At 41.4% G+C, this 24,085-nt stretch overlaps 1 protein-coding gene across 7 annotated transcripts in view; it reads left to right on the top strand.

Moving 5' to 3' along the window:
• Positions 1–24,085, top strand: part of LOC139914154 (plectin) — a 118,389-nt gene that overhangs the window by 83,591 nt on the left and 10,713 nt on the right. For 5 of the 7 annotated variants that reach the window (XM_071902380.2, XM_071902375.2, XM_071902374.2 and 2 more), the window contains exons 6-31: positions 184–350; positions 3,728–3,843; positions 4,232–4,338; positions 5,087–5,206; positions 6,275–6,370; positions 6,484–6,611; positions 8,812–8,905; positions 9,475–9,629; positions 10,606–10,927; positions 11,094–11,171; positions 11,356–11,517; positions 11,641–11,745; positions 12,443–12,538; positions 12,657–12,782; positions 13,026–13,178; positions 13,330–13,484; positions 13,981–14,107; positions 14,598–14,781; positions 15,768–15,925; positions 16,436–16,614; positions 16,731–16,869; positions 17,212–17,568; positions 17,691–17,774; positions 17,879–17,983; positions 18,154–18,252; positions 20,449–23,802. In XM_071902380.2, the coding sequence (XP_071758481.2) occupies positions 184–350; positions 3,728–3,843; positions 4,232–4,338; positions 5,087–5,206; positions 6,275–6,370; positions 6,484–6,611; positions 8,812–8,905; positions 9,475–9,629; positions 10,606–10,927; positions 11,094–11,171; positions 11,356–11,517; positions 11,641–11,745; positions 12,443–12,538; positions 12,657–12,782; positions 13,026–13,178; positions 13,330–13,484; positions 13,981–14,107; positions 14,598–14,781; positions 15,768–15,925; positions 16,436–16,614; positions 16,731–16,869; positions 17,212–17,568; positions 17,691–17,774; positions 17,879–17,983; positions 18,154–18,252; positions 20,449–23,802 (6,966 nt within the window). The remainder of the gene's footprint in view (positions 1–183; positions 351–3,727; positions 3,844–4,231; positions 4,339–5,086; positions 5,207–6,274; positions 6,371–6,483; positions 6,612–8,811; positions 8,906–9,474; positions 9,630–10,605; positions 10,928–11,093; positions 11,172–11,355; positions 11,518–11,640; positions 11,746–12,442; positions 12,539–12,656; positions 12,783–13,025; positions 13,179–13,329; positions 13,485–13,980; positions 14,108–14,597; positions 14,782–15,767; positions 15,926–16,435; positions 16,615–16,730; positions 16,870–17,211; positions 17,569–17,690; positions 17,775–17,878; positions 17,984–18,153; positions 18,253–20,448; positions 23,803–24,085) is intronic. The other 2 variants (XM_078287122.1, XM_071902376.2) reach the window with 1 other exon arrangement.

Genomic DNA, 24,085 nt, shown 5'->3' with positions numbered 1-24,085 from the left:
ATGTTTCTTAACATTTCTTCATAATTAACACAGGGTGTCCAGTAATTCAGCTCAAATTCCAGCCCTTGGTTTCCACTAATGATTAATGCCCTCCATATTTCCTCAGTATATATTTTTTCCACATATTCCAAGCATTTTTCACCCTCCGTCCTGTTAACTTTCCATGTATCTATGATCTGTCAGATCTCGGATATCCAGGTGAACGGCCAGTCGGACGACATGACGGCCAAGGAGAAGCTGTTGCTCTGGTCCCAGAGGATGACGGAGGGCTACCAGGGCATCCGCTGTGACAACTTCAGCACCAGCTGGAGGGACGGCAAGCTCTTCAACGCTGTCATACACAAACACCAGTGAGTGGTCAATTTATTGTAAATACCAACAGTAATGACAGATGGCGGCATTCGTTTTTTTCATCCAGGGAAAGTTGTCTATTCCATTCACACCGTTCCACACATTCACACTGGGAGCTTCCCAGTAGAACCACAGTCTTCTACTGTTTAGTTTACTTGTTTAGGCTAAAAGTAACATGAAAGCAAGTGTCACATCCAGTAAACTTATCTCATCAGGCAAAGAATCATATATCCCAGTACATAAAGACAGCATAAACTATATTCAGGCCTCATGCCCTTTCAAACAAAAAAACAAAAAAACACTGAAATTACAGCTCAGAATGGTCCCTATAACGCATCTTTGCCAGCTTTGATGATGTGCCACATCATTATGAATCTAATTTGTTGTGAGCAGTGAGAAAAAGTACAGTGCTTTACTGTTGCTTCTCTGATACTACCAGTGATGCAGAGGCTTGTCATGGCACATCGCCTGAATGAGTTTTATTTAATGTACAATGTACTGGAGCAGGTGTGGAACCTTGGCACACACTGAAATGTCAAATTATAGTCCTGTTTAAACCTGCTCGGTAATTACATTATACTAAATTACTGTGTCAGTATTAACACGACATGACTATTTTTCAATGATTTTAGATATGATTAAGAATGACCAGTGTTTTGATGGTAACAGTTATTTGGTATGTTTTTATAGAAAGAGTAGGCCTATCCAACAATTAATATAATATAGATTTAATAACACAGAGCCTCAATATTAATTGTGCTATAGCTCAAATTGAAAATGGCATTCCTTCATTTGAGCACTCCTGTCTGAGTGCATTGTTAATCCACTTTTAAATGTGAATCTATATACATTTTTACCATAGCCATACAGTACACTACTAGCATGATCTTGACTCATCTTCTAGTTACTGTACCTGACAGTACAGGCCCCATGCTGCTTCAAAAAAATCTGTATCAATGCATCTCCATGAACCTTTCAGAGCCTTAGGCTAGGAATACCAGTAGTGGGTGTTGGCCATCTGTAAAAGATACATCCTTTGGTGCTGTGTTAAAATGTAACTGTTGTATTAAATGTAATTAGGTTATTAAATTGTTGGGTAGTGTCCATTTAAAAGGAAACGCTGATGTCCTTGCTATTGAACATCAAATATGCTAATTGCCCCAAAGCTGTGCTGTGTCTTTATAGTACAATTAATGGTTAAGGATGGCTTTGTGTGTTAGCATCTCGCAGGAATGAATGTGCATTTACTTTTCATGAAAGTTTGTTTGTAGAATTTCCATTGGTTGGTTTTCTTTTTAGAATCTATAACAAAAGAATACGTGTACAGTCCAGAAAAATAATAAGAGCAGAAAAGGGGCATTAGATGAGAGAAAGTTAAATGCTCAGCAAGGTGTGGCTCTTGTTAAAGAGTCATTATGAATGAGAAGAAAAAGATACCTGCAGGGGCAGGTTCCCTTAAACCTGAGCATGTACCTGCAACTGTGAGGGAGAGAGATTTTTTTTTTTTTTTAACAAACACCTAAGGCTGGATTAATAGCTGCTTTTCATAAAAGTTGTGGAGGTGTGGTGTGTGGGCGTTACTGTAGCACTCTGTGCTTGTTGCCTGAATGGTGCAGTATTACTTCTTGCCCAGGCATTATTCAGAGCATCGTGGCGTAGTGCAGAATATGTTTTTGTTCACCCTGAGAGCTCAAGTGATAGTCCGAGGTGCGTGGTGGAGGTTTTCAATTTGCATTTGCGGAGCTGTGTTTGGATGTAGGTTTTCACAGAGAAAAGCTCAATGGAATGGTAGCAGTGACTTGGCTGTACCACTAGGAGGCTTTTTCATCTCAACCCTGCAGAAGGAGTTAATCAGAGGATCCTAACTTGATGATGAAGACCTGAGACAAAGGATAGGATTCATATTCAGACTGGGTAGATTTAAATGCAACCATCAAGCCATAAAAAGAAGATTTATTAGAATGATTGAATGAATGAATGAAGCTGTGAGGCCAACTGCTACAGCATAAAATTTGCACTTGCCATTGGACGAGGAACTCTGCTGCTAGACATCTATTTGTAGAGGACTTCAACCCCTGGCAGAATCTAAGATGCTCGGCGTGAGGAAGAAGAAGATGAAACAGAAGAAGGGGAGCCGCAGCTTTGTTGGCAGCATGTCAGGCTCCGTCAGCGATGTGGACGACCGGGTGGTGATGTTGTGTGACGATATCCCATCAGAGGGATCTTCCTGGGACTCAGGTCGGGGTTCGCAAAGCCCGGGGGCCCGCTCCAGCAGTGATGAACTGGGCCACGGATGGAGCTCTCGCAGCTTCTATGGAAGAGAGCACCAGGGCATCAGCAGCTCCTCCAGGCCAGGGAAGCAGCTCTCGTTCCGGGAAGTTCGGCTTCTGCAGCCCTCTCCTGTTTCTGGAGGAAACTATGCTGGCCGTTCGACTCTGCACGTCAGAGAGCTGTATGAATCTGCCCCTGTTGTTGCTTTGTGTTTCTGCTTTGCTTCCTGAATGTCATAACCCACTATCTGTAGGGATATGCTGTCATGCACATTTCGTAGGGTGTGTAGATTTGGTGTTTTTTGATGTTATGATGATTGAAGACGTAGTGAAAAAAGTTTGAGGTTCTGTGATGCATTCCTCGTCTCATCCTGTTCTGCTCTCTGACGCACCCAAGGTGTCAAGTCCAGTTGTCGTCGACTGCCGATTCAGAAATGTGTCGGCCTTTGTTATTTGAGCTGCTCTATACATTACATTCCTGCTATAGCTGCTTTGACTTTTGCAAGAGGTAGTCAAACACCCAGAGGACACAAAGGGCAGGTGCACTTACAGATTTATTAGAAATCAGAAAGGTGGGGTCTCTAACTGCATCTAGCCATGGGCAGAAGGTCTTTAAAAGCACACCTTACCTGAAATGATGGCTAATAGCTTTGGTGTCATACCATAAGGATAAGGAAACTGGAAACTGTCAGTAGGTGCATGTGTTGATGTCTGATGTTTAGACTTCCATCCCATTCCGTACCATCCCAACTAAGTTTTGATTTTGATTTCTGAGTGAGGCAGGCTGAAAATATAAGGAACACAACACAATATATGCATATTTTATTAAAAAAAAGAATACCACAGTGATGAAAGCTGATGCAACTGGCACAATGTAGTACATCATACATGAAACGACTGTTGGTTCTATATTACTTTTGCATTGTAGATTTACAATCCCACTGTAAAACCAGCCAAAGCACACACCCAATAACAATGTTCAAACATTAAACTCATATGTTGGATTAGACATGAGCATTTATGACCAATGTGTCCCTTTAAGATTCATTTCCTCCACCCACTGGGACCCTGTTGGTGATTGATTGCCCATGCTTGTGTTCCCCTAGGCCCAGACTCGTTGACATGGGTAAAGTGTATCGACAGACCAACCTGGAGAACCTGGAACAGGCCTTCAGTGTGGCTGAGAAAGACCTGGGGGTGACACGTCTGCTGGACCCTGAGGGTAAGACTGACCCAATAATAAGTTTCAATTGACCATCGAAACTCACACACTGGCCTTGTTTGTTAATATCAATAATGTTTTTTTCGTTGATTCCTGAAAAAATTCTATTCAGCAATTTCTGGTGTGTTATGCTACAGTACTGTAATTAGTTTTAGATGAAAGGGAAATGTGGGCAACAAGTTTAACCAAGCCAAATCCACAATTGCCAAACTCAATTACTTGTGAAGAATCAATTTGTTTTTAGCACCCCATAACTATCTAGAGGATGATGTGTGGTTGTGTGAGAGTGGTTGGAATTGTGGTATTATTCAGCTTTTTGCTACTTCTGTAACTTTTTCCAGATCATTTGTAATTTGTGATATGACATGATTTCATCTTATCCTTCCAGATGTTGATGTTCCACACCCTGATGAGAAATCCATCATCACTTACGTATCATCCCTGTACGATGCCATGCCTCGTGTTCCTGATGCACACGACGGCATCACAGCTAATGTGAGTGGAATATGTTTCATCCCATGATTCTTAGTTGGTGCACAGCCAAAACTGACCAGGCTTGTGACTGGGCGTATAAATGAGATTTTGTGGACAGTGCTTTCCAATGCGGCCAGAGGTTCAAAGAGCAGTAGAAGTCCTGTGATACCAAGTATCACAGGAAATTGGCAACCTGTGGTGTTTGTCTACACTGCATAGCCCAGAGGGAAAAGCTCAAGTGTGTGTTGTTATCACACATCGTCTGTTAACACAAGGACATGCAGAAGAATATACAGTCTCACTCATTAGACTAATGCTAATGCATCACCGGTCCAAACCTTAGACTAACCTTAACCCTTACCCTAACCTGAACCTTGTCCTAATTATAATCCTAACCCTAAATCCAAGTCCTAATTTTAAACTAGCCCCCACTTTTTCAGGATTTTTCTCCTTGGGAGGACATTTATCCCTGGGCAAGGCCTTTCTCGTTCTCTCTGTCTGCCAGTCTCTCTGTCTCTCTCTCTCTCCCTCTCATTGTCTTCCTCTCCCTCGCACTCTCTCTCACCTTCTCCCCCGCCAGTGCCCCCTTCATTCACCCCTCTCCTCTCTCTGCTTCCGTGTCCAATCACACAAGACCATGGTTGTTGGTGCTTAATTGAGTTTAGAGTGGTGTGTGAGTTATTGAACATGGAGACACGGGAGAAGAAGAGCCCTCCTGTCCGTTGTTGTTAAACCCCCGGCTATCTCGTTTCTGCTGTGTTTGCTTCAGGAGCTGGAGCTGCGCTGGCAGGAGTACTACGAGCTGATAACTCTTCTGCTCCAGTGGATCCGCCACCATGTTGTCATCTTTGAGGAGAGGAAGTTCCCCGCCAGTTATGAGGAGATAGAGGTGAGAGGATATGCTGATATTATGACTGTAGGCTGGAAAGACTACCAGGGGTTTATCCTTGCGTATGTGTGCACTAACGAGGGCAATAAAGTCATGAAAATCAGTGTTTCTCTCAATGCCCTCTAAGAGAAAACTGCTTTTCATGATGTTTTGTCATTAAAAGAAGAGCATGAGGACAGTATGCATGTCTCAATAGAAGTATTTGATCGTGAAAATGAAGATTCAGTGGCCATTGGTTGATAGATTAAAGAAAACAGTGACATAATGTCTGGCTATGAGCAAATAGAAGGATTTGTGTTCACAGACATCTACTGTACTGTAGGTGGAGCAGTGCTGGTGCTGGGAAAACGCAGCCTAAAGGCAGATATTGTTAAACCTAATCCTCAACAGAATCTCCACTCTGCCACTCCCCACTGGAGCTACAGAACAAAAACATAGCGTGACTTCAGTTTTTTTCCTAATTCTCTTTGAAGTCAAATAATCATCAGCATTGTATTACCAAAAGCAGCAGTTTCTTGGGTGTGCTTCATTTTTTAAACACTCTTTCAGATAACAAAGTTAAGCCTGGTTAGAGATCAAGCACATCACATTTCGCTCCAGTAATAGAGACAATTCAGTTATTTGACTTGCTATATAGGTTCAACTCAGTTTGCATTGGACATATCATGTGAATAGAGGATAACACCTTATGTAGGCCGTTTAAAAATGCTGTAACATGATGTGTCAGCATAATGTAATCATCCTATTTAGGAAATTGTTCATTCAAGTTCTTTTAGCACTTGTGGTGATGTTAGTTACATAACACTTCCCCAAGAAGCCACACAATGATGGTTTCATTTACAAGTAAATACAAGCTTTCATTGTGTGTACATTACATTCTACGCTGATACTTTTCCAGACAAAAACACTATATTAAGACTAACTATATTAAGTTAGAAGTTTAAATGAATAAAGCTAGAAAATATGTCTTAGAAAAAAATAGATATAAATTGTTATAAAGATAAACAAATGAAGTTAGGAAGTTGAGTCAGTTGAAATGTTCATGGTGTGTATTGTTTTTTTCTTTAGATCCTGTGGCGTCAGTTCTTGAAGTTCAAGGAGACAGAGCTGCCGGCGAAAGAGTCCGACAAGAACCGCTCCAAACACATCTACCAATCCTTTGAGGCAAGCTGATCCTAATTTTCTATTCTATTCTGTTCTATTCTATTCTATTCTATTCTATTCTATTCTATTCTATTCTGTGATGACTTATGCATTGGACTCACCCCTACCAACAGAGTGCAGTGCATGCTGGTCAGGTGAAGGTCCCTCCAGGCTACCACCCCATTGATGTAGAGAAGGAATGGGGCCGACTGCATGTAGCCATCCTAGAGAGAGAACGGCTGCTCAGGATAGAGTTTGAAAGGTGAGTGAAGTGGTGGCTGTAGTATACTTATATAATAATCTCATTGGTTGAGTTAAACCTTAATGGGCGGAACCAAAGAACCACAGATTTCCTGGCTAAGTAACATTAGACTGGCAAGGGGTAAGAGAGGAGGAAGCTAATATTATGAAGCCTAGTGCTTTTGAAAAAAAGCAATCTAGTCATACTAAGTTATCTAGGCTAGCTAGTTAGCCAAGCTGACCTTGCAGTTCAAGGAACGTCAGCTTGGCTAACTAGTTAGCCTAAATAACTTAGTATGACCAGCCATACTAGCCAAGAGATATCTAAGTAAGCTAGTTAGCTAGCATGCTGGCCTTTCCAAGATCATGAATTAATGAAAAAAAGCCATTGGTCATTGCCAATTATATCTTTACTTATGTTTTGACCAGAGTTCCTTCTTTGCCATTCAGGTTTGCCAGTTAGCTTGAGAAACTGTGGTTCTTTGGCTCTGCCCATCGAGGTTTAACTCAACCCTGCGGAGCTCTTCCTCTGAGAAATGCTTGTAGAACTAAAACTCCAGTCTGCCTGTTTACCTTCTCTACTCTGTGTTGTATGAACGAATGACATGAATTAAGTCATTGCCAGATGGAGTTACGTCATGGTCTGTGTGGCAGCATTGTCCTTGTTTAGTTCTCACATTGTATTGTATTGTATGTATTGCCAGCCTCTGGAGTAGTAACGGCATTGACACACCTACTCTATGTCCTGGATGTCTTAGTTAGTGGTTTGGACTATGATTCATCAGAAATGTTCACAACCTTCATGGCTTTCTTCATATAGGTAGCTCTGTAGTAGATTTAGTCCTTCTGAATAAAAGGGTCTTCAGAGTGCTTGTGAAAATCAGATGTCAAATTCTCAGATCCTACAGGGACAGTTTGATTGCAATCAATACAGATCAGTACATCTTACCATTTCCTTACTTTAGTTGATTTAGACTGTTGTATGTGTGAAAATACAAGCAAATAAAAACATACCGCTAGCTTATAATGCATTGTAATTTTATTACTGCCATATGAAAGTTATGTTTCCATCGTGATTTGTTGTTGCAGACTTCTTGCATCATTTCCCTTCTAAGCTATGAGATGCTAGAAGAAAGACTGTCTTTGTTCACAAATGGTTTGAAAATGAGAGACATGTTCTATCAAAATGTATTTTCCTAATTGGATCAGGTAGGAAGATATTATTAGATCTCTCATAAAGTAGGATGTTGGGACATTGTCAGTGTCCTGCGTATTTGGAGTGGTGGTGGTGTGTCATGCCTGGGAATGGGCTGGTCCATGTCACGAGGTTGTCTGCCAGTCTGAGAGCCTTGTTCATGGCTCTGAGATGTGGAATGGCTGAACAAGCAGAGTGGACGTCTTCCTCAGAAAGCGGAGACATTTGTCTCATTCTGCACCGCCACTTGGCAGAGAATACTCCTAAAATACAATGGGACTGTGAGAGGAGCAGGGTTTCTCATAGCTGGGATTGTATAGAAGAGTTAAGCCATGGCATTTGTGACTGACCCTTATAGATTAGAGTACTTGCTTCATCGCAGGCGGTCGTAAGTGTTTTGAGTGACTTGTGTTGTGAGCTTCAGCTTCTATTTGTCTTAATGCAGTGTGGTTGTGTACGGCAGGTTGTGTGTCCTGGGAATGAAGCGGTGGGGGTTGGCAGTGCGGGACGGGGGAGTTCTGATTTTAGCTGGCATGTTCCCATCAGTATATGTTTTGAGATTCAGATATATTGAATTTCAAACCTTATTACTGTTTTTAAAAATACAAATTGATGCATGTTGTTACAATTTATTATCATACTGTCGAAATCCCTCTATAGTATTAAACCATTGTATCCATATGCGTCATACTAATCTTTTCTTCCCCCAAACAAAACAAGATCATCAAATATGTTCTATCTACACCTACATATGTTCTGTTATTGTATACCTGATGACGTGAACAGCTAATGATCCACAATCCACACTTGTACATCTGCTCTAAATCTAATTATACTGGGAGTCAATGCTACATATATGCTGTTATCTGCAGGGTTTTCTATTTCTCACTATGCTCTACTGTATAATTATCTATTGTGTAAATCTTTGATACCCTCTTTTTCTATTTATAGCCTATTCTTTGCTGTTGCAATGAACCAGTTTCCCCACAGGGATTATTAAAGTTTTATTTAATCTATTCTAATCCAGACTTGAGAGGCTCCAGAGGATCGTCACTAAAGTCCAGATGGAGTCTGGGTTGTGTGAGGAGCAGCTGAACCAGCTGGAGACCCTGCTGCAGACAGTGAGTCCTATACAGATCTAACGCTGGAAGAGACTAATACTTGGGTCTGTGTTCACAAAGCTGCTAAGAAACAAAAAGATGTTTACACATCATTTGTCAGGCCACATGATTTTTATGAATTTAGCTGTGACTTACGATCACAACAAGTTTTGAATTAGCAGTCATTTAGTGGGATACTTTATTAAATAAAGGATTCTCAAAAATAAGTAAATCTGCTTGGTCAACAGGACAGGATGCTTTTGAAGTGACTCATAGCAGTCATATGGTCTAATTCCCATCCAAAAGCTCAGACTTTTGGTCATACTTAAACTTACTCACTACTTACATCCTTCCAATCAGAAATTCTTATGAGGATCAGAACATGTTGTACCATCATGTATCTAGTCTAACTGCCAAAGAAATAACTACTGTATAGGCTTAGAAAAGTTAAAAATCCACAAATCTCCAAAATCCCTCAGGTAGAGAGTGATCTATAGTTATTTGTCAATCACTGTCACTACCTTCGCAATTTGGGTGGCAACTGAAGAGAAAATGAAAATGTATATCTTTATTTGTTGTCATCCCTTCAGGACATTCGTCTGCTGAATGCAGGGAAACCGGCTCAGCACACAGCAGAGGTGGAGAGGTACCTCGACAAGGCAGATGGCATGATCCGCCTGCTCTTCAATGATGTACAGCTACTGAAGGATGGGCGCCACCTGCAGGCTGAGCAGATGTACCGCAGGTGGGTGCTAGCTCTGTTACATTCAAGTCAACTTTAAACACCAAACACTTTGTTACGAAGCAATTCACAAGGTTAAAAGAAAAAACATAAAAGAACAATACACAAGTTAAACAGACAAAAAAGAATCAAGCACAATACAAAAACAAAACACATCAGTCACACTGAAAGGCCATAAAGTAAAAGTGGATCTTTGATCTTTAAAACCAGCAATGGATTCTGCTAACCTAACACTTTTGGGAAGGTTCTTCGACAGTCTAGGGGCTACAATAGCAAAAGCACAATCAGCCTTTATGCTTACCCTAGAGAGGCCCTGATTATAAGACCTAAGGGACCTAAGGGTGTTGTAAAGTCACAAAAGTTCAAGAATGTGCTGAGATGCAAGACCATGGAGAGCTTTATCAACAGCCAGCAAGATTTTGAAATCAGTTCTATAGGTGACATTATAAGCCAGTGAAGGGATGCTAGAAGAGGAGAAATATGAAGCAGCCTTACTGCTACATTTTGAATCAATTGCAGCCAAGAAAGTTTTATGGCTCATGCCACAATATATTGAGTTACAGTGGTCTATTCTAGAAGAAATAAAATCATGGATGACCTTTTCCAGGTAACTGAAAGAAAGAAATTATTTAATTATTTAATTGTAGAGATATTTCTCAGCTGTAAAAAGTATAACTCTCCTAAACTAATCTTAAAAAAAAAAAAAATAATAAGTCAGCCAAAAAAACACCATGGTTCCTGGCATGGGACCTACATTTACTGACAAATTAGCAAGGTTATGTAAAATTAAGCTTGATTTACCAAATGTGACTAATTCAATCATTCCGGGACCTATAACTCCATTAGTCTTTTTCCATACACTCAGTACACTGCAAGCATTTTCAAACAAAATGTAAATATGCATGAACTGAACTGAAAATGAAATGGGGCCTTTCAAGCTGAGTAGAACAAACAACACTCACATTCTTTATCCCCACAGGGTTTACCGCCTCCATGAGCGCCTGGTGAACCTGCGCAGCGATTACAACCTCCGCCTGAAGTCTGGTGTGACCACTACCCAGGTTACCAAGACCCAGACCACCCAGCAGTCTACCATGAAGGCGCGGCCCGAACTGGACGAGGTGACCATGCGCTACGCCAAAGACCTGCTGGCCTGGGTGGAGGAGAACCAGCATCGCATCGATGAAGCCGAGTGGGGCTCCGATCTGCCCTCTGTGGAGTCCCACCTGGGCAGCCACAGAGGCCTGCACCAGAGCGTGGAGGACTTCCGAGCCAAGATCGAACGGGCCAAGGCTGACGAGGTAGGACCAAACCAAAACTGGGTCCACCGAAAAACATCTTAGAACTAGGGACCCCTTTGCTTTGATTCTTATTCTTTGATTTTTTAATGGAATGAAGTTGATCTGAGTACTGCAATGCTGTTGAGTAACATTTTAAAGTCTCTGCTGTTTCTTTGGTGTTCTTCAGAGCCAGCTATCTCCTGTCAGCAAGGGCACATACAGAGAATACCTGGGTAAACTGGACCTTCAGTATGCCAAACTACTGGTAAATATACAAATGATACATTGTATACCTTTTGATATCATTTTAGTATTATATTTATATTTTTGTATGACTTCAAATTCTCTGTAAACTAATATATTTGTGTGCTTAGAAGCTTTAAATTATAGTTGTCGTTAACTGAGTGCTTATTTTTTATTAACTATTATTATTTGAATTTTTCTCACAGAACTCTTCCAAGTCCCGTTTGAGGAACTTGGATTCACTCCATGGCTTCGTCAGCGCTGCCACTAAGGAACTGATGTGGCTGAATGACAAAGAGGAGGAGGAGGTCAACTTTGACTGGAGTGACAGGAATACCAACATGATCGCTAAGAAAGACAACTACTCGGTGCGTCTCAGGAATAGAATAAGACTTCTAACTCTGTGGTCTCACGATTCACTCCAATGATGAATGAATGTACATGAATTTTATCTCAGGGTTATCATTAACTGTCGCATCTTGATTCTTCAGGGTCTCATGCGAGAACTGGAGCTGAGGGAGAAGAAGGTCAATAATATCCAGGCCACGGGTGACAAACTTGTCAAGGAGGGACATCCTGGCAAGAAGACAGTTGAGGTGAATACATTTGAAGAGCAAATATGCACATTCCTACAAAACTGGCTCTGAACATAAGAAGAAAGTGTCCACACACAGTAATACAGCTCCTATGTGCTTGATTCAACCTTTAAATGTTTAAAATAAAATAAAACCCACAGGAGCAGGACCCTATTAATGCTGACATGTTTGAATGTCAAACTATCCCCTGGTGATATTCATGTACAGTGTCAGTGTCTGTTTTAATGCTGCACTAGGGAAGATTTGTATGCAAAAATATGCCCCTCTTATCAGCCTAAATCACAAAGTGGGACTGTAATAGACAAGAGCATACCGTCCGCCCTAATTGAGAAGACATAGGTTTGCTCTATTTACATAAATGAAATTCTGATGTCAGTTATGGTCACTGGCAAGCTCTCCGCACACAGAAAGTGATGATACGAAACCTAAGAGCAAAATACAAAGTGTCTCCTAAACAGCAGTGAACGAGTGTTCAATCTTTTGTCTCTCTTGTTCCTTTGGTATGAAGCACCACAGACTGGCCGTGTTGGTTACCATGAGCGTGATGGATGATTTTTATGTATTGAGGATCAAACTGTCTTCAATCAGTTACAGTACCTCTCGCTGCCATTTGGAACCACCAACATGCAAAGTCGCTTAGTGCAGCTTTAACTTCTTATCTAACCCACAATCATGATGTCTTCCTTGTCTCTGCCAGGCCTTCACAGCTGCCCTGCAGACTCAGTGGAGCTGGATCCTGCAGCTGTGCTGCTGCATTGAGGCTCATCTCAAAGAAAACACAGCCTACTACCAGGTATGCAACATTAACCTTAATGTAAAGGAAGTGTTTTCGATAACAATATCGTGATATTCATACAAGCAAACCTGTACCTCTGTTTCTCTGTCCCTCATGTGATGTCTTTGGCTTGCAGTTCTTCGCTGATGTGAAAGAGGCTCAGGAGAAGATGAAGAAGATGCAGGAGAACATGAAAAAGAAGTACAGCTGCGATCGCTCCACCACAGCCACACGCCTGGAGGATCTGCTGCAGGATGCTGTGGTGTGTGATGACTGCCTACATTGTATATACCTGGATTTATGTGCTCATGATCAAATATACTGACACATGTTTGTGTCAGAATTAAGCAGTGTTATGTTATGTTATTACAAAAAGTAGTAGTAGAAGAAGATGCTGTTGATTAAAAACTTAGACAATTGTCCTAGGACATTTTCCTAATGTGTGCCATGAGGAAACCAGATTTCCTTAATTCCAATCTGATTTGGTTTGATTTGTTTTCAACAGGAGGAGAAGGAACAGCTGAATGAATTCAAGACTGATCTGACCAGCCTAAACAAGAGAGCCAGATCCATCATCCAGCTGAAACCGCGCAACCCCACCACCTCTATCAAGGGCAAACTGCCCATTCAGGCTGTCTGTGACTTCAAGCAGATGGAGGTTAGAATGCTTATCAGTCTATAGAGGTCTATAATCATCCACAACCCAAGGAGTGGTCACAGTCTTGGCAGAGCCTCAGTTTATCGCTCATGTAGCTATATATCTACCTGCTTATAATGTGTATACCTCTCAATCCTGGATTCTGTTTCAGATCACTGTCCATAAAGGAGATGAGTGTGCGCTGCTCAACAACTCCCAGCCTTTCAAGTGGAAGGTCCTGAACCGCTCTGGCAACGAGGCGGTGGTGCCCTCTGTCTGCTTCCTCGTGCCTCCAGTCAACAAGGAGGCCATGGACAGTGTGTCCAGGTGAGAACGCAGTAGAGTGAAATAACTAGCTATGTTTACATGCACAGAGCACAGACTACTTTTTACTATAATGAACCACAGAACACCACAGAAGATGTGTACATGCTGCAGTAATACGTTTAATATCACAACTTTATTTCAGCCCCGCTGCTCGAACTGCATAGTTTCACATTAGCTTACCATATCTGAATGCATATTGGCTATTATCAAGAGCTGTTGTTGGCTCTAGTTCTTCTTCTTGCTCTTCAAAAAAACACATCGAGCTACGCCAGTGGGAAGTTGGGAGGGGCAAGGGAAAAGTGGACTTATTTTTGAGAAACAAAATGCTACATGTAGTAACCGGTTTAAAAAGGCTATTTTCTGTGTATGTAAACATAGCCACTGTTTTTTTCATCTTATCTAATCTCTGATAAATTGTATGTTATGGTAAAAATGCTGAATTACTTTGTCTGACTTACTTATTCTTCCTCTGTCTCTCTGTCCTCTCCTGCCCCAGTCTGGAAGCAGGTCATCAGCAGATGATGGTCATGTGGCAGAGGCTGCACATAGACATGAGGAGTCTGCTGTCCTGGCAGTACCTGATGAGGGACATCACACAGATACGCTCCTGGAACATCACCATGGTTGGTTTTAACATTTCTCTGTAGAGAATGTTATTAAGAGCTATGATATATTTGGGTTGCACTTGGGTGTTGTTGACTATATTTTGTTAAATCTCTTTAGAAGCAAACTTACAGTGCTTATAGAACATTGTTCCCTTGAATGACCAAGAGCCAAGTATAAATCTGCAGTTTTGTTAGTAAGATAGGGTCCTGAAATAAGTTATTTTTAGTAGGCCATGTAAAGAAGAGTTTTATTGCATTAGAGTTTTTGGAATCTTCCAAATCCAATTACCACAGGATAATTTATTGCATGGAACAGTGTGCACCAAAGTTTATAAAATCAACAAGGAAATGTTAAGGGATTTCTTTGTGCTTTGATGCTACTGTGTATTTGAGACTGTAATGGGAGCCCACATAAAAAGTGAAAATTGATAAGTCAGAATATGAAGTAGAATTGCACTGAATGACCCCCCACCCCAACCCCGCACCCATTCCTTTCCCTCCTGTGTAGTTTAAGACAATGAAACCAGAGGAATACAGGCTGATGATGAGGAACCTGGAGCTCCACTACCAGGACTACATGCGTGACAGCCAGGATTCCCAGCTCTTTGGCCCCGATGACCGCATGCAGATCGAGGGAGACTACACCAACACAACCCAGCATTTTGACAACCTGCTCCGCTCCATGGAGAAAGGTGAGCTTCTTCAGAAAGATTTGTGTTGTATTAAGTCAGTAGAACTTTGACGGAGGACACCCAGCAATCTTTTCTCAACACAACAAATTAACCTTTGATTGCTTGTGTTTCTAGCAAGGGAATATAGGTGTATAGCAACTTTAGATAACTGTCAATTCACCTTTCAGGACGAATGGTTGTAAAACTCAAAGGTGAGTGATATAAAGCTAAGTGAAGCCAATAAAGCTACAGCTCACCAAACTAGTGTATGGCCGTGCTTTTGAGCCTTGGATGAGATGTTCAAAAATGAACATGTTTTTCATCACTCTGCCCGTAGCAGCTGACAGAGTTCACATTGAATGTTATGCTTTTTATAGTTCATAGAGTTCTGAGTGACTGCATGTTTTTTTGGTTCCCAAAAGGATTAACAGTTTTATATTGTAACACAGCACTGAGTAGAACACATATTATGCGGGTTGTTAAGCTGTGTTATGCTTTTTGTCATGTACAAAATAGTATCCATATCACTGAATAGTTTGGTTACTAAGGTAGATAATACTTGCTATGTATGCTTTGAATGTATATCAACCTGTGTGTGTGTCTGTGACACAACATGTGAACACATGCATGTAAGATGACACTTAGAAGTGCACTTAAAAATATGTGATAGATGTTGCAATAGACTGCAGTGGTTTGAGAATGTATAGAATATTGATAAAGGACATGGACATGACTTAGCCACACATCCACCATACCAAATCATAAACATGACATACCACAAAGCTCTTATCCAAGGTGTGTGTGCAATATTGTTCCATCTGTTCTATTTCATAATTTCTACAGTACATGTCTACATTTCATAATTTCTACATTCTTGACACTTCAGTCCACCAGTTCATCAAGGTTCCATCTATCCCTCAGCCACACCATTAGGGTCAATATTTTTATTTTATTATTTTGTTTATCTAATCCTGCTGTTCTAAACTATAACCTATGCTACTACATAGGTGAACACAATGAGTCCGTGTGTAAGACCTACATCTCTGAGGTCAAGGACCTGCGTCTACGTATAGAGGACTGTGAGGCTCGGACTGTGGCTCGCATACGCAAACCTGTGGACAAGGAGCCTCTGAAAGCATGTGCTCAGAAGGCCACAGAGCAGAAGGTACTGTACTCATGTTAACGGTGGTATGTGTAGTATCTTAACATCAGTAAATTACCACATCATTACCACATTCATTTTGAGACGTTAGTATAAATACTGTCGCATTTTACATTGTGTGCCATTAGGTCAGATTTGGCAGGAAATCTGCTGGATTACTTTACAGTCCAAAGGGAGATTGGTTTATGGCACAAAACAGAAACCGTTTGTACTTTTCAGCTAATAAACAACTATATTCCAGTTCTACTTTTCTTCAACGTTAGCTTACTTCACATTCCCGTTAGCTTACCTACAAATTGGCCATTATCAATTTCATGCTCTTCCTCTCCTAAATCATTGGGCAGAGAAATGGAGTGAAAACTTCAGAGAGGAAAATAGGTAAGAAGAGAGGAAATACAGCAAAAGTTTCAAGCAGTCTTTTAAAGGACATGAATTTGCATGTGGATCCATGACAGTAGCAGAGACTTTGACTCAAGCTGATTTTACCTCTTTTTGTCTTCCTCCATTCCACAGAAAGTCCAGACGGAGCTTGAGGGCATCAAGAAGGACCTTGACAAGGTGTCTGTGAAGACACAGGAGGTCTTGGCCTCCCCTCAACAGTCTGCCTCGGCTCCTGTCCTGCGGTCCGAGCTCGACCTCACAGTGCAGAAGATGGATCATGCCTACATGCTCTCCTCCGTTTATCTGGAGAAGTGAGTTCCCATTCCTCCCAGCCAAATACTTGTAGTAGTTCAGAGAAAATGCGTTATGTTTTTCCTAATTCTCCCACGCCACTCTCTCCTTGCTCCTTTACTTTTCCTCACCCCAGGCTTAAGACTGTGGATATGGTCATCCGTAACACACAAGGGGCCGAGGGAGTTCTCAAGAACTACGAGGACAGTCTGCGTGAGGTTCACACTGTGCCCAGTGATGTCAAGGAAGTGGAGACTTACCGAACACAGCTGAAGGTGAATAACACTCGGCAATTACATTTCTTGGTTTAACTTTTTTAACTAGGTCTCAGCAATCAGCCTCTGTTAGATGGGAGCTTTCTCCATTTTCTCTAAGCTCTAGAGTCACAGAGAAGGTTTGTTGTGATGTTAATTGTATCAAAATACATGTTAGGCTCTTTATTAATATCAAGATATCCAAGACATCCAAGAGTCAATTTCTCCCTCTCCCTTTTGCGTCATCATTTAGTTTCGTGGAATTGTGTCAGGTTTATAAATTTGTACCGAATTATACGATTCAACTTGAAGTCTGTGTTTTCTCACTGCAAACTGCCCGTCTTTTTTTTTTTTAACCTGTAGAAAATGCGAGCTGAAGCCGAGGGTGAACAGCCGGTGTTTGATTCCCTGGAGGCAGAGCTGAAGAAGGCCTCTGCAGTGAGTGACAAGATGTCTCGCGTGCACAGCGAGCGTGATGCTGAGCTGGACCACTACCGGCAGCTCCTGTCGAGCCTCCAGGACCGCTGGAAGGCCGTGTTCACCCAGATCGACCTTCGCCAGAGGGAGCTAGATCAGCTCGGACGCCAGCTAGGCTACTACCGCGAGAGCTACGACTGGCTGATCCGCTGGATCGCCGATGCCAAGCAGAGGCAGGAGAAGATTCAGGCTGTGCCCATCAGTGACAGCAAAACTCTGAAGGAGCAACTGGCCCAGGAAAAGGTATATTACTGTGGTGTTTATACAGTATATCACCTTCATAGCATTATTCAGTTTTATTTTCTCAATTTCACATTAAACTAGTGAGCTAAACCCACAAATCAAACCCTTTTTTTTCAAAACAGAAACTTCTGGAAGAGATCGAGAAGAACAAGGACAAAGTTGATGAGTGTCAAAAATATGCTAAGGCATACATTGACACTATCAAGGTGAGCATGAAGCAACATTGCCTATCGTACTGTGAATATTGTAATTCAGAGCATTCAGAGAAAATGCTTTGGTGTAACTGAGATTCTTGTCCTTGTTTTGATAGGATTATGAACTCCAGTTGGTTGCCTACAAAGCTCAAGTGGAACCTCTTACTTCTCCCCTGAAGAAAACCAAAATGGATTCAGCTTCTGACAACATCATTCAGGAGGTGTGTTTCTTAGCCACATTGGATACACCATCCAGAAAATGTGAAAGATTATGATAAAGGAGATCTTCAGCATTAACTGGTGTCATTGTGAGAAAGATATGCACGGACAAAAAAGTTAACAAACATTTCGCTGTGTGTGTTTTTTTTATTTTTTTTTATTCCCATACCAGTATGTGACACTGAGGACCCGGTACAGTGAGCTCATGACTCTGACCAGCCAGTACATTAAGTTCATCACAGACACTCAGCGCCGCCTGGAGGATGAGGAGGTGCGTGACAACTAACTGGAGATCTGAAACAAACTAAATTCTAACATTAACCCAACCAACCAACCAAATAATCAACCATTAAACCAACAAACCAATATACCGTCCGACCACCAAACGCATGCACGCACACACTCACTTCTGTCTCTCTCAGTCACACACACACACACACACACACACACACACACACACACACACACACACACAATATTAATGTACTGGTGACAATTTGTTCCTTTGCATTGACATAAAAGCAAGAAACATTGGCATGCTGTAGCTGAGCCATAAGCTAGAGCAGCACATATTACTGGACACTTTTAAAATACTTTTGATATGCTCTATATAATGATAATATGAATCCAGTATTTTAGGGTTTGTAATAAAACAATAACCAGAAACATAATTGCAAACAAAGATGATGCATGAGTTTTGAGTGCATTGACTCTGAAGTGAATACATGAGTGAAATGGAGTATGGAGAATATTGAGTCTGAAGTTAGAGAGCATCCCCAATGTCAGTCTAAAACTCGTTTCGCTTAAATATATGTTCATATTGCCTACTCCATCTCCTCATTTTGTGTGATGTGCCATTGTAGATTTAGAATAAGGGGGTCTTTCTTTCACTATGTTTTTTTTTTTCCTTTTCTTTTCCCACTGGCCACTTTGTATTCTGAGATTGCAATCGAAGTTCTCACTGTATGCTTCAGCCTGGTTATCATGGTCTTCAACTCTCCTTTTTCAAATTAACACAAGTTTAAAGTCTTCTTAAAAAAATCTATTCTTTAAAGCATTCTTTCCTAACCCTAATGTTTTGTTTGTTTCTTTGCTTCTCTTAACTGCTTGCCAGTGCTTTGTCATGATGAATGCTTAACTTGTTTGGGCGTTAAAGAGGTAAATTATTCACAGTGCTTCAGGTATCTTTATCCTCCATTCTGTCTATCACCCTCGCATCCGTTTCTCTCTCAAACTGTATTGCATTTTTGTATTTTCTTGATTTGCACTTTCATGCCTTATTTATTGTCTTGCTTTTTTCACTGCAGACATTTATAGAATTGCCTTTACTATCCACAAAGTTTCTAACTATTACTACTGCTTATGGGCACTTTCACCCTTGTTAACCTGCTCTATAATGGCATCTACTTATAATGGCATCATAACTGGCTTCTTAACTTACAATGGCAATCATCTGAATTTATCATCCCTCTGACCTTGCGTTTCCTTTCAACCCCGTTTTGTGGAGAATAGTGATTTAAAGAACCCCCAGTGCATGGACTGAGATGAAAAAAAGTTTGTGAAGCTAATGGTGTGAATAGATATTCTAACATAAGAACATCTTGAATTTATTTTAGCAGAATTAACTGTGCCAACATATTTTTCCCAAACTGTGCACATGGACAGTCTAAATTATCAACTAATGAAACCAAGACTGACTTTTTGAAATGGTTCAGCAGAAGCCTACCTCAAAGAAATATCTTTTGAACATTAAGTTCTTCTTTGTACAATGATGTTGTAATTACACTAGTAATAACACATTTGACATGACATTTACATAAAATATTTTTATAGTAATTATATGAAATAAAATGTGGATATTCTATTACACAAGTGTAAATAGGAATATTCCTAATGCCACAAATGCCTAATAACCTTCACAAAACAAAGTTCAGCTAAATTACTATGAAACAATTAGATTAATAATGAAGCAATACTTAGATTATGATGTAATATGATATCAATATTTGTTAATTAATGAATATGATATTTTACAGCATCGCTATGCAAATTTGAAAGATAATGCGACAAAAGCTACAGTTGCATGCCATATGATTTTCTTGCTGTGTTGTGAAGTGATCTTTTGTTTCCATACATTAATTGATCCATCACCATTATCCATTTTTCTTTAATTGAATTGTCTTGTCATGAATTAATTACTTTAACTGCATCGTGAATTTAACATCATCTTAATGAATATGCATCTAATTTGACTTGATCTTTGAGCTAACTTTTAACATTTAACAATGAGTAGGTAATACAATACATTAAGTTGCTCTCATTCCAGTGTGATTAGGCTGTGATTACCATAGTAATTACAATTTGAATCCACACTCTTTTGAGCTGGTTAATGTAAAGTGTTACCTAACATTTAACCTGTCATGCTTAATTATAATCCTTTCTTTACCATTTGCTTCCACTAATGCAGAAAGCTGCTGAGAAACTCAAAGCGGAAGAGCAGAAAAAAATGGCCGAGATGCAGGCTGAGTTAGACAAACAGAAGCAGTTAGCTGAAGCTCACGCAAAGGCCATTGCCAAGGCAGAGAAAGAGGCACGAGAGCTGAAGCTCAGAATGCAGGAAGAAGTAAGCAGGAGAGAAATTGTCGCTGTAGATGCAGAAAAGCAAAAGCACAACATCCAGCAGGAACTGCACGAGCTCAAAAACCTCTCAGAGCAACAGATCAAGGACAAAAGTCAACAGGTCGAAGAGGCTCTCCAAAGCCGGGTCAAGATCGAGGAGGAAATCCACCTAATCAGGATCCAACTTGAGACAACTGTAAAACAAAAGTCTACAGCAGAATCTGAGCTCAAGCAACTTCGTGACAGAGCAGCTGAAGCTGAAAAACTTAGAAAGGCTGCCCAAGAAGAGGCTGAGAAGCTCCGCAAACAAGTCAATGAGGAGACCCAGAAAAAGCGCAAAGCAGAGGAGGAACTCAAATTCAAATCTGAGGCAGAGATGGAAGCTGCTAGGCAAAAGCAAAAAGCCCTTGAAGACCTTGATAAGCTCAAGATGCAAGCAGAGGAGGCAGAAAGGCAAATGAAGCAAGCAGAGGTAGAGAAGGAGAGGCAAATCAAGGTTGCTCAAGTTGCAGCCCAGAAGAGTGCTGCTGCTGAGCTCCAGAGCAAACGCATGTCCTATGTGGAAAAGACCTCAAAGCTGGAAGAATCACTCAAACAAGAGCATGGCACTGTCCTCCAGCTGCAACAAGAAGCAGAACGTCTCAAGAAGCAACAGGGGGATGCAGAAAATGCCAGGGAGGAGGCAGAAAGAGAACTTGAAAAATGGAGGCAAAAAGCCAATGAGGCCCTTCGTCTAAGACTCCAGGCTGAGGAAGAAGCCCACGAAAAGAGCCTTGCCCAAGAGGAAGCTGAGAAACAAAAGGAGGACGCTGAGCGTGAGGCTAAAAAGAGAGCCAAAGCTGAAGAGTCAGCCCTGAAGCAGAAGGAGATGGCGGAGAAAGAACTTGAGAGGCAGAGGAAGCTGGCTGAGGGCACAGCTCAGCAGAAACTCACTGCAGAACAGGAGCTTATTCGTCTAAGGGCCGAGTTTGACCATGCAGACCAGCAGAGATCCCTCCTTGATGATGAACTTTACCGCCTGAAGAATGAAGTCAGTGCAGCTGAACAACAAAGGAAACAGTTGGAGGATGAACTGGCCAAAGTGAGGAGTGAAATGGATATACTTCTTGAATTGAAGTTCAAGGCAGAAAAGGAGACCATGTCTAACACAGAGAAGAGCAAACAACTCCTTGAGACTGAAGCAGCCAAAATGAGGGACCTAGCAGAGGAGGCAGGCAAGCTTAGATCCATTGCTGAGGAGGCCAAGCGTCAGAGACAAGTTGCTGAGGAAGAGGCAGCTCGCCAGAGAGCAGAGGCTGAAAGGATTCTCAAAGAAAAGCTGGCTGCAATCAATGAGGCCACCCGCCTAAAAACAGAGGCTGAAATTGCCCTGAAAGAGAAAGAGGCTGAAAATGAGAGACTCCGGCGGCAAGCTGAGGATGAGGCTTACCAGAGGAAAGCTCTTGAAGACCAAGCCAACCAGCACAAGCAACACATTGAGGAAAAGATAGTCCAACTCAAAAAATCATCTGAGGCTGAAATGGAAAGACAAAAGGCAATTGTGGATGACACTCTCAAACAGAGGCGGATTGTTGAAGAAGAAATCAGAATTCTTAAGCTCAACTTTGAAAAGGCTTCATCTGGAAAGCTTGATTTGGAGCTAGAACTGAACAAACTGAAAAACATTGCAGAAGAAACTCAACAAAGTAAACTCCAAGCAGAGGAGGAGGCAGAGAAACTACGAAAGCTTGCCCTTGAGGAGGAGAAAAGGAGGAGGGAAGCAGAGGAAAAGGTAAAGAAGATTGCTGCTGCAGAAGAAGAAGCAGCCAGACAACGCAAGGCAGCACAAGAAGAGGTTGAGCGTCTGAAAAAGAAAGCCGAAGAAGCCAGAAAGCAGAAAGATGACGCTGACAAAGAAGCAGAAAAACAGATTGTTGCAGCTCAACAAGCAGCTCTGAAATGCAATGCAGCTGAGCAGCAAGTCCAAAGTGTTCTTGTCCAACAGAAGGAAGATAACCTCATGCAGAAAAAGCTCAAGGAAGAGTATGAGAAAGCCAAGAAGCTTGCTAAAGAGGCAGAAGCTGCTAAGGAGAAGGCAGAAAGGGAGGCAGCTCTCTTCCGTCAACAAGCCGAGGAAGCAGAACGCCAAAAATCAGCTGCTGAACAAGAAGCTGCAAACCAAGCCAAAGCTCAGGAGGATGCTGAGAGGTTGAGGAAGGACGCTGAATTTGAAGCTGCTAAAAGAGCACAAGCAGAGGCCTCTGCACTCAAACAGAAGCAACAAGCTGATGCTGAAATGGCAAAGCACAAAAAACTGGCAGAGCAAACATTAAAACAGAAATTCCAAGTAGAGCAAGAGCTCACAAAGGTTAAACTTCAGCTTGATGAAACTGATAACCAGAAATCTCTTCTGGATGAAGAGCTACAGCGCTTGAAGGATGAGGTCGGTGATGCTGTCAAACAAAAGGCCCAGGTGGAGGAGGAGCTATTCAAAGTCAAGGTTCAGATGGAGGAGCTTCTCAAACTGAAACTCAGAATTGAGGACGAAAACCAGCGCCTCATCAAGAAAGATAAAGATAACACACAAAAATTTCTTGCAGAAGAGGCTGAAAATATGAAACAGCTTGCAGAAGGTGCTGCTAGACTTAGTGTGGAGGCCCAAGAGGCTGCACGCTTGAGACAGATTGCTGAGGCTGACCTCAACCAGCAAAGAGCTCTCGCAGATAAAATGCTCAAAGAAAAAATGCAGGCCATACAAGAGGCATCTAAACTGAGAGCTGAGGCAGAGATGCTGCAAAGGCAGAAGGACTTGGCTCAAGAGCAGGCCCAAAAGCTGCTGGAGGATAAGCAACTAATGCAACAGCGTCTTGAAGAGGAAACAGAGGGCTACCAGAGGTCACTTGAAGCAGAGAGGAAAAGACAATTGGAGATCACAGCTGAAGCAGAAAAGCTCAAACTCAAGGTTTCTCAACTTAGTGAAGCCCAGAGCAAAGCTGAGGAGGATGCTAAAAAATTCAAGAAGCAAGCTGATTCAATTGCTGCCCGTCTTCATGAAACAGAATTAGCCACCAAAGAGAAAATGACTGTAGTGCAAAAACTTGAAGTCCAGAGACTAAGCAGCAACAAAGAGGCTGATGATTTACGCAAAGCTATCGCAGACCTAGAGAACGAGAAGGCTAGACTGAAAAAGGAGGCTGAAGACCTTCAAAATAAGTCTAAAGAGGTATTGTGTCAAAAATGGCATAACATAGCAGCTTATGTCATTGTTAACTCTATCTGAAACTAACACCCTTTTGAAATATTTCTTAAAATTTTCTCTATCTATTCATTCTCCTCAAATCTACTAATCATGAAACCACATCTCTTTGATTTTGAATATTATTTTAATTTAATTATTTTTTTTACAGTGCACTGTGCTCATGCAGATCATATCCTGGAATGTCTCTATTTTAAGACATGCTTCATATTTCTTTCAGTTGCATAATTGAGTTCCAACTCAGCTCCAA

This window comes from Centroberyx gerrardi, chromosome 12, assembly GCF_048128805.1.
Source record: "Centroberyx gerrardi isolate f3 chromosome 12, fCenGer3.hap1.cur.20231027, whole genome shotgun sequence".
NCBI classification, from domain to species: Eukaryota; Metazoa; Chordata; class Actinopteri; order Beryciformes; family Berycidae; genus Centroberyx; species Centroberyx gerrardi.
This window is presented reverse-complemented; position numbering and strand designations above follow the sequence as displayed.